We start from the raw sequence: 10,609 nt of genomic DNA, 5'->3' as shown, positions 1-10,609 counted from the left end.
GTACCTAGATTTATTCATGAGTCATCCACTTCTAAGATAAAAATTCCCTTCATTTCCTCACTGCACTTAAACAACACTGTACATCTTTGCCAATGAATGACTGTATTTTTCTATGGTCAAGATTTAAAATTCTGGGATACATTATGAAAACTGCATTAATGAAAACAAACTACTGCTACTCATACTCAACAGTAGCAAGCTAAACGACTGTATTTGGTTCCTCTGAGCGATCCTCATTTTAAGAATTATAAATAGGTGTCAACCCACACAAAGAACAGATTGTGGATTACTGTAGGAAAAAAAATAGCTTACTCAACTTACTAAAAGTTTCAACACCAAAAAAGATTTAACTTGGCTGAAAGTTCTGAAACAGCTGAGACACCAAACCAGGAAGCTATAATTTATAATGAAATGTTGACACATCCTTAAAAGCTACTGCAGCTGTAGCTATACTAAAATAAGATTTCTTCAGGATTTACTTACCCTGAAATGCAAGAATACAAGCATAACAATAATATTACTGTTTTTATATGCACCAATACCTCTCTTTAATATATAAAGCTCTACAACAAATACCTCTAATAATTTTACAATTAAATTAAGTCCATACTTCTAGACTACTTTGGTTTCAACATTTTAAAAACATCAATTAATTTTGAAAATATACAATTTAACAACATGATCCTATCAATAACAAGCACATTTTGTAGTGGATTAAAGACACATTCAACCATGCAATCCAGTGTTCAATACCTAAATGATGAATAACAATGCTGATTGACTTTTATTTTGAAAAATCATTGAAAACTGGAATAATTATCTGAGACTCACAGTGATCACAAACATGCAGATAAAAGCATACATTTCTATTCTTCCTGAAGGAATGTTACAAAATGCCCACTTTTTAAATACAGGGTTAAGAATGATGCCAAATTACTTATATTTTTCAATCCATTATCTTTTAACATTTGTCACTTAAATTTTGTTTAAAGTACAAACAGTCCTGTAAGTTGTGACAGAAAATGAACCTCAACTTTCAGTCTTTAAGAAGACCTCAGCCACAGTCACGCACTAATAGCTGCCTTGTAGTAAAATGGTGACATCCAGTGGATCAATGAAATAAAATCTCTCTCAAATTCCCATATTTGAATAATAAAAGTTGCATCACTAAATCCAACAATTTTAGGATGAGTTTCTATTCTGATGGAAACTATAGATTCTCATGAATACATCACATCATAATTTCTACGTATCTTAAATATATTCTCTCTCCTTCCTATTTAAAATCAATTATTTAAACTGAGTTATTAAGAATGTATACTCTTGAAGCTAGTGAGGTTAAAGGTATTACTTTTTCTTCTTTACTTCAGCTACTTCCCACCACAAAATAACTGGTTCATCTCTAGGAATGGAAGGACCAAAATATAGGGCAAATACTGTGTATTAAAATAAAAATGAAAAGCACTTAAAAAAAAATTGCAAGAGATGAAATCTGAACCTGTTTTGCATTTATAATTTGATATATTGTTGAATATAAATAGGGATGTAATCAGTAATGCTATTAATTACATCCTTTTGTCCCAATGCTCAAATATTAAGAATACATATTTTAGCAATGATTGTTTCAATGTTTAAAAACTTACTTTTAAAAATCAGTACAAATGAATATCCATTATATATTATGTTTAAGTAAAAGTAAAAAACTTGCACTGTGCTGAGTCATGATGTACCACTGGTTATATATATTATGCGTGAGTTCAAAGTACAAAATGCAGCAATGATGTTAACACTGACAGTGTAATGAACTGCTGTAGGTGAGACTGTTAGGTTTAATTTCTTGGAAAACTGTAAAGAAATGTTACAGGTTAAAAAAAGAGTAAGCAAAAAAAGAATTGGAGAACTTTACTTTTAAATCAGCAGCCAAATGAAGAAAACTTTTCTTTTCTAAAAAAAGATTAAGAATGTAAAAGTACATTTTAATATTAAAAAAGCAGTTTAAAAAATCTATAACAACTTTATGACAAAATCTGCATTTGAAAAAGGCCTGTAAAAACAGTAGGACAGAATTGCCCTCATCACCTTTTACTTTTTCTTGTCAGAAAAAAGAGTATGCATCTCTGGAACCATAAATGATGTTAAAATAGGCATTTATAAAATGGCAAGGAGAATTTTCATGATAAATTTGTTTTTTTTTTTTTTTACAATCATTGGCATTGTAGCCATCAGTTAAGTCACAAGGAAAACATCTCTAGCTAAAATGCAAAATGAAATATCAAGTTTTGAAATGTATTAGGTCTGTTGCCTGCGTTTTGCTGATCTCATTTTTTCAAAGCGCGACTCCATTTCTTCTAAGACTTTGGGTGTATATCGCACCACTAATTTAACCTTTCCTTGTGCAGCTTTCAGCAGTTCTACAGCTTTTTCATGATGCTCTCCTTCAACACTCTAGGGAAAAAAAAAATACACTAATATCTAGGTTTTGAAATTAACTCAAAATGCAAAAATGTTTAAAATATATATAAGAAAGTTTTAATGTTATATTATTCCAACACTGTAAAACTAAGAAATAATCCTGCTTTACCATTTTAAAATATATGAAATCCTCTTACATCATATTCTGGCTTTAAGTTTCAAATAATTAGTATATCAACCTATATGTCTTATTATTTCAGTAGATCAAGCAATTGCTATTTTATAAAAGTAAAATGAGGGTAGGCTTCTAATTCAATGTTGCCTTTAATGAAGAGCTTGTCATTAAAAATTACACTAAGGAATGCTAATTCACACTGCAAAATACACTTACGGTGCTTTGAAAAAAAAAAAAAAAGGATTACATTCCTCAAGGCATTTCTAAACCACAAGTCTCTTAAGTTTCTCCGATAACTCAAATACGCCCCCAGGTGGTCATAACAGATCACTACAAATAGAAATAAATTCATCCTTACCACTCCATTAACAGAGAGGAGTTGATCTCCTCGTTTGAGGCCCCCATGTCTATCAGCAATTCCACCTGGAATTATTCGAGATATGTAGATTGGAGAGTTTTGTTCTTTGCCTCCCATAATATTGAATCCAAGGCCCTCTTCTGTTTTTGGTAGCTCTACAACTCGAGGATGAGAATGTCCTTCACTAGCAGCAAATGCAGCAACAGTAGCCTGAAAGAAAGTTTTACGTATTAAAAATATGACTTTTATTTACTTCAGTCCTTTTACTTTTGAGCACATATTTTTGATGTTTGAATGCTCACAAATTCACTGGTGATTCTGAGAAGGTAAGCTAAACAGAAGGCATTTTAGAGATGACAAATGAGTAATTAATTCTGAGTTACCCAGGAAATATTACGATTTTTCAGGTCACTCCTAGCCATGCAGTGTCCAGTCTTTTGCGGAGTCCCATATGCACAGGGCTTGGCAGCAGGCTTGCTGGACAGATGGACATTGTACATGGTAAGGAGGAAAACCCCTCCCCCAGCATGCCAGCTGCCCTGAGCTTTAGGTCTGGATCGCCCAACTCCTTCAGGAGCCTTTGTGCAGGACACAACCTACCCATATAATCAACATGTAGTCATCCTTATATGTAATCATTTTGGCTTCTATACTATTTGTACTACATACTAAATAACTAAGATGTCAAGAAATAACTCAATATTGTGAAAAAGAGGGGTACATATAGCCAATCTGAATGTTTTGTTACTTTTGTTAACTAGTCACAACTAAAAATCCCCACAGAGGCATATCTTCTTTAAGGCTCAAATTTAGACTAATTCAAATTAATTATAAAGTTGAGATTAAGGGTAATTATCTCATTTTTTGGTGATGGATCACAAAAATAGAGAAAAGGAAAGAAACCAAGATTTACTGAATACCTGTTATCTTCAAAGCTCTGAAAAAGGTCTCATTTTTCAGATAATGGAACTTAGGCTCAGAAATTCAGCAGGCTGTGAAAGTCACACAACTCAGCAATTAAAACCATGTTTCTCTGGTCTTTCCTACACTGACAAACTATGTCCAAAAGTTTTAAGTATTTGTATTCAACAAAGAATCCAATATTTCCTTTTGTGAGCCAACAACTATCCATAAAGAATTATCTGCTAATGATTAAGTTACCAACTGCTGATATTACCCTGTTCAAACCAACTGTCATGAATACTGAGGTCAATATCTGAATTATTTGAGAAAAACAATGACACACAAATGCACATAATGTAAAGAAGAAAGCAAAAATCAACCCGGGGAAGTACCCCAGCTCTATCATATGCTTTTTGTGTGGTTTGGGGCAAATAACCTAATCTTCATGCTTCCTCATCAATAAGATGAGGATAGTAGTTCATGTCTTAGAATTTTGATTAGATTCTGATAATATTATATAGTATTGTATATAATATATACAACACAATTATTACATGATACATATTGTGTGCAAGTATATTTCTAATGCATTATCTAAACTACATAAAATAGCTTATGTAATACCAATAACAACAAATGTTTTATTTCTCAGTACTTAAGAAATTTGGTGTAGCTTTAAAGATACATGTTACTCTTCAAAATAAGTTTATTATGAATTTAATAATTGCATATTTTAAACTTCTAATTTATGAAGAATTCTTACTTTTGGTAAACAAAAAAAATTTACCTTTGCAGTAGCATTTGCTCTCACTTCAGGACTGCTACTGATGTCCACAGTCTCATAGACATGTTCATATACCTGTAAAACCCAAAGTTATCATATCTCAGAATACACCACGCTTAAGTTCTCTGTGAAGTTAATGAATTAGTTAAAATTTTAGGCAAAGTTATTCATCTTTATGTTTTTTCTATCAGAAATTCAAAAAATGAGAGAGACTGGTTTTAATGTTTTCTAAAGTTTTTAAGAAATTTTAAACCCAAATTTAGATTATCTGACCTAATTAACTCAAATTTTTAGCAAATTTTAATGATGTTTGCTCACCTCTCTCACAGCATTGCAGAACTCACTTTGAAGGACTCTTTGTAAAGCCTGAAGTTTCTGTGGTGGTACTTCTCCACTCCTTTGTAGTTTTTCCAATAATTCAATGGCTCTACAAATATCTAGAGTTAAACACACACACAGATAATTTTCTCCAAGGGTTTTCTCAATGCTTATGTAACAGTGTAGCAGTTAGGATTCATTCCTCAGGGGCTAATAATATACAATAGAGGGGGGAAAAAAGCATTCATTTTGCACGTGTTTGGTGGGGAGGAGATTATGCGTGTGTACACATGTGGAGGATGAGAATGTAAAATGTAAGAACACTAAATTTTACGGGAGATAAGAAAAACTACTGAAGTTCCAGAAGCATAAAATTTAGAAAGTAAGACCTTGGAGAAACAAAGGCAAACTGAATACAAAATATCAAATGTCCTCGGAAAGGATGGTGACTCAAATGTGACAGATAGATGAACACTGTACTGCTTCAGAAAAGCTGGCAATATTTTCAGAAACTAGTCAATAAAAATTTACCTTATTATCATTATTAGTAACCAAAGCAATGAACAGTACAAGGCACTATAAGCTAGCAAAATCACTCTTCATTTCTCAAAGGAAACATGATACATAGGTAGATAACTGTTCAAGAGCAGATGTAGTTAGTGGCAGGGACACATTGAAAACCATAAAAATGCATAAAACTAGCAGTACAAATGAAATAAACTGATTTGTTTTCACCTTAATTAACATTGTTAATTCAAACAAGCTCGAAAACCTACGTTTCTGAAAAAGAAAAACAACTAGCTTTGTCAATCTGGTCTCAATACTACCTGTGTGACCTTGGGCAAGTTATATGACCTCCTTATGTCTCAGTTTCTTTCACTGTAAAATGGAAATAACAGTATCTTCCATATAGGAGTAATGAGGAAGAGTTATGAGCTCAGTTAACGACTGAACCACAGAATACATAAAAAAGGGCTTAGCAAGCAAAAATGTTATGTTACACTGGTACCAATTAATCTTAAAAAATACTGGCCAGGCATGTTGGCTCATGCCTGTAATACCAGCACTTTGGGAGGCCGAGGTGAGCAGATCACCTGAGATCAGTTCAAGACTAGGCCGGCCAACATGGTGAAACCCCACCTCTACTTTAAATAAACAAATAAATAAATTAGCCAGGCATGGTGGCGGGCGCCTGTAATCGCAGCTACTTGGGAGGCCGAGGCAGGAGAATCGCTTGACCTGGGAGGCGACAGTTGCAGTGAGCTGAGATTGTGCCACTGCACTAGTCTGGTTGACAAGAGTGAAACTCTGTATCCCAAACGAACAAACAAAAAACTAAGATTGCATACATTTATACAAATATATGAAGCATGTTAGGGAATTCTCATTAAGAAGTGTGAGGATACGTGTTTTATTGAGACATTTTAGAAGATTCAGGAGGTCAGCTATAACACTGTTAACTATCTCTAATCTCTACTTTGATTTTTGTTTCCCCCAAAAAACTGTTTTTGCAAACTGTTTTTGTACCCCAGGTGCTATAGTGCCCAGTATTCTATTATTGCTTTGCTTCCTTTTGACTTAAATGGAAGAAGTTCCTGATTTCATGTTATATTGAAGAACAGGAAAATTTTTTTATTTCTTTTTTTAAAAAGAGAGTCTCCCTATGTTGCCCAGGCTGGAGTGCAGTGGCTATTCACAGGTGCGATCCCACTACCGATCAGCACCGGAGTTTTGACCTGCTCTGTTTCCAACCTCTGCTGGTTGACCTCTCCTTAGGAAACTTGGGTCACCTGCTCCCGGGAGTTCACCATATTGATGCCGAACTTAGTGCAGACACCAGATCGGCATAGCACACTACAGCCCAGAACTCCTGGAGTCAAGCGATCCTCCAGCCTCAGTCTCCCAGGCAGCTGGGGATACAGGCATGTGCCACTGCACCTGGCTGAGAAGTTTTCTTTATATAGTATGGCCTTCTTTGTGTTTGCAGACAAAAAACTATGAATAAATGTAGTAAAGATACTTATATTTATTTGAGACGAGGTCTTCATCTGTTGCCGAAGCTGGAGTGCAGTGGTACAATCTTGGCTTACTGCAACCTCCGCCTCCAGAGTTCAAATGATTCTCGTGCCTCAGTCTCCTGAGTAGCTGGGATTACAGGCACCCGCCACCATGCCCGGTTAATTTTTCTATTTTTAGTAGAGACGGGGTTTCACCATGTTGGTCAGGCTAGTCTTGAACTCCTGACCTCAAGTGATCTGCTCACCTCAGCCTCCCAAAGTGCAGGGATGGCAGGCATGAACCACCGTGGACTGGCCAGAAAACAGATTTTTTAATTTGAGATAAAGGAAGCTTAAACATAAAAAATTAATCAAATGCAATGGAAACAAATAGACCTTCACCATTCTGATTTCCCATCACCAGAATCACTGATAAATGAAGACTGTTGGTTCATCAATCATTTTGATTTATAAAGTTATAATATGTAAGCCATATAAAAATTTCCAATTAACAAAAAATGGAAAAAAGTAAAATGCTTTTGACTAAATCTAAACTGTACCTAATATGTGCTCAAATTTGTGTTTCATTAAAATCATATTTTGATGATTTAGAAGGGATTCTAAATCATCATATGTAATCAGGTACTGAACTGTAACCGTACTGTAGGATTTTCTACTGTAGGACTCTTGGGAGTGTTTGTTAATAGAGTCTGTTAGAATTCTAAACAAGAATCAGAGCTGATGTAATCTTTTTTCCCCTGCTAAGTGGCAACCACCAGTAGAGCTGTCTCGATAACCATGGAGGATTTGTTAGGACCTTCTTTGGATACCACAGATACCAAAATCTGCAGATGCTCAACTCTCTGATATAAAATGTAGTATTTGCATATAATCTATGCACATTCCCGCTCCATACTTTAAATCATCTCTAGATTACTTACAATATCTGATGCTATGTTAATAGTTGTTATATCACATTATTTTTGTCGTTGTTGTCGTTTTGAGATGGAGTCTTGTTCTGTCGCCCAGGCTGGAGTGCAGTGGCACGATCTTGGCTTGCTGCAACCTCGGCCTCCCGGGTTCAAGCAATTCTCTGCCTCAGCCCTCCAAGAAGCTGAGATTACAGGTGACCGCTACCACACCCGGCTAATTTTTGTATTTTTAGTTGAGAAGTGGTTTCACCATCTTGACCAGGCTGGTATTGAACACCTGACCTCGTGATCCACCCACCTTGTCATCCACCCATCTCAGCCTCCCAAAGAGCTGGGATTATAGGTGTGAGCCACTGTGCCAGGCCATACCACATTGTTTAGGTAATAAGGACAAGACAAAAATGTACATGTTCTGTACAGACAGGATTTTTTTCTCTGAGTATTTTCAATCTGTAGTTGGTTGAATTCATGTAGGTGGAACCCATGGGTATGGAGGGTTGACTATAATTCATCCCTCTAAGGGGCTGAGCCTTTACTGAAGAACGGAAAAGGAAAACGAGCCTGTAACAGCACAAAACAAAGCCATGACTATCAAAACTAATTGCCACATGAGTTCCACATTTTGTGCTGCATTTAAAAACACAGAAAACCAGCCAGGCGCAGTGGCTCATGCCTGTAATCCTAGCACTTTGGAGGCCGAGGCGGGTGGATAGCCTGAGCTCAGGAGTTCGAGACCAGCTGGGCAACGTGGTGAAACCCCGTCTTTACTAAAATACGAAAAATAGCCAGGCGTGGTGGAGTGCGCCTATAGTCCCAGCTACTCGGGAGGCTGAGGCCGAGTTGCTTGAACCCAAGAGGCAGAGGCAGTAGTGAGACTCTGCCTCCGGGGGGAAGACCACCAATATGTTAGAATCTTACAACTAGCTTTCAAAGAAAAACTCCTACTCCTATTAACACCAAACAGATTTGCTCCCATCTATAAAACACAATGCCATTGTGCTCCAGAAAGATGTCAGTCTTAGGCTTAACTCAGCAAGTGTTCCCAGAGTAGCTAGTCCTGTCTAAAATGACGTTTTAATAGGCTTAAGAGAAAGAATCTCATTTACTATGAGACTTCCAAATGGTGAACACTATAAAGAGCAAATCAGCGATATTAAATCCACATTTGTTTGGGGGAGGCATTAGGAAAGAGGTTTTTCTAAGTACAGTAATTCTAAAAAATGTGTTTTCTTAAGGAACAATAGTAATACTCAGACTGTAAATGCAAATGTTAATATATGCAATATAATTTTAGTCTCTTTCCTAGTTTTTTTTTTTTTTTTTTTAACCACCAGAACTCAAAATATTTACTCGTGCTTCTTAACTCCTATCAATGACTTCTAATGCTGGTGTATGAAAAACATGCTTGAAACGGTTTGAAATAAAGGATTTAGGGACAAAGTGGAATGCTGGAAATCTGTAACAGGACAGGAAACGCTGGAATGCTGGAAATCTGGTAGGCGCATAGCCAGTTATTTTCAGTCTTCTCTAACTACTCGGCAGAGGAGGTTTTATTTTCCTTGACAGTCTGCTCTAGGAAGAATCAACCAACCAGTCTGCAACTGTGGGTTTGTAAGAAATTGAAAACCTTGCACCTGCAGGTGTTTTAGCATCTACCACTATTCTGCTTACTTACGTAACCTCCTTCCCAAGACCAAGTCAGTAGGATTCTTTTTAAAGCAACCTCTCCATTTCTGGGAGGGGCACAAAAGCTAGCAAATACCCCAACTCAAATACAAGTGAGGTTGTGGAGAAAGTAATAAAGAAGTTTGCGTGCCAACAAGGGGGAAGAGAGATTCTGTTGAATTGTACCGTGTGTCCCTTCTCGTGTTGTACAGGCAATGAATGTAGTTTGTGCGAACTGGGTGTGTGACGTTTGCTTTTCGGGTGGACGGGTCTCCGAATGCTACTTATGCTGTACCCACCAAGGAAACGCGTGTGCGGCGTGTGTCTGCGAAGCTGGCAGGTTATGTTTAGTTGTGCTGTGCCCCGAGACAGTGCGTGTTAACAGAGGAGGACTTTGAGTATCAGTTGAAAGACCGTCAGCGTCCTTCCTAGAGCCAGGCACAGAGACATCAGCGGCCTCTGGCGCCAGCGCAAGGGACAGCCTGGCTCCGGATCTCAAAGCCTGAGTCACCCCTCCTCCCCTCCAGCGACCTAGCACTCCTTCAACCCTTCCGCCCACCTCCGCCGAGCTTCGGCTGCACTCACCCCTCTCGAGCCGCACGGGTTCCCCTAGCGCCGCCATCTTCTCCCTTAGCCTACAGACCCACAGGAAATGACGACAGAAAGGAGGCGGTGGAGAGGCGGGGCCTACCGGAAGCCGGAGAAGTGAACGCAGGTAAGTATCGCGAGATCAGGAGGGTAGCCGGGGGTTTTGTAGTCGCCATCAGCGTAAGGGTACCTGGACTTGCGGCTTTTGAGGTTGGCCTGGCTCCGCTCTTTCCGCGGCCTCCTAGTGTTGGAAAGAGCTGCTTTCTTGACTCTGTTCCCTGCCTTGGGTTTCCCTGATCCTAACCGCTTGGAACCCTTGGCTCCACGCAGAGGAGTCAAGCAGTCGATTCTAGTCCCACCTTTATCATTACCTCTTTGACCCGGGACTGTTCATTTACCCTCTCTTGGCCTCAGTTTCCGCATCTGTACAACGAGAGGTCCTATCACTTAGGTGCTTTCAATTTTTAAACTCTGGGA

General features: G+C 37.7%; 1 protein-coding gene across 1 annotated transcript; it reads right to left on the bottom strand.

The window, feature by feature from the left end:
* Window positions 1-1,364: 1,364 nt before the first annotated feature.
* On the bottom strand, window positions 1,365-10,222 carry LIN7C (lin-7 homolog C, crumbs cell polarity complex component). The gene is made up of 5 exons (XM_017538724.2): window positions 10,130-10,222; window positions 4,951-5,069; window positions 4,636-4,707; window positions 2,946-3,155; window positions 1,365-2,445 (listed from the first exon to the last, which is right to left on the bottom strand). The coding sequence occupies exons 1-5, from the start codon at window positions 10,164-10,166 to the stop codon at window positions 2,290-2,292; spliced, it is 594 nt and encodes a 197-aa protein (XP_017394213.1). The 5' UTR covers window positions 10,167-10,222; the 3' UTR covers window positions 1,365-2,289.
* Window positions 10,223-10,609: the final 387 nt, after the last annotated feature.

Source organism: Cebus imitator, unplaced genomic scaffold, assembly GCF_001604975.1.
Source record: "Cebus imitator isolate Cc_AM_T3 unplaced genomic scaffold, Cebus_imitator-1.0 Scaffold113, whole genome shotgun sequence".
Classification (NCBI taxonomy): Eukaryota; Metazoa; Chordata; class Mammalia; order Primates; family Cebidae; genus Cebus; species Cebus imitator.
The sequence above is the reverse complement of the archived record's forward strand: the minus strand, read 5'-3'. Positions and strand labels throughout refer to the sequence as shown.

Excerpts from the sequence above, each read along its gene's own strand:
- LIN7C (XM_017538724.2), bottom strand. The coding sequence starts at position 10,166 with ATGGCGGCGCTAGGGGAACCCGTGCGGCTCGAGAGGG. Across the intron at positions 4,708-4,950 it reads TCTGCAATGCTGTGAGAGAG|GTATATGAACATGTCTATGA; the intron begins GTGAGCAAACAT and ends TGGGTTTTACAG. Across the intron at positions 3,156-4,635 it reads GAGCAAATGCTACTGCAAAG|GCTACTGTTGCTGCATTTGC; the intron begins GTAAATTTTTTT and ends ACTTTCTTTCAG.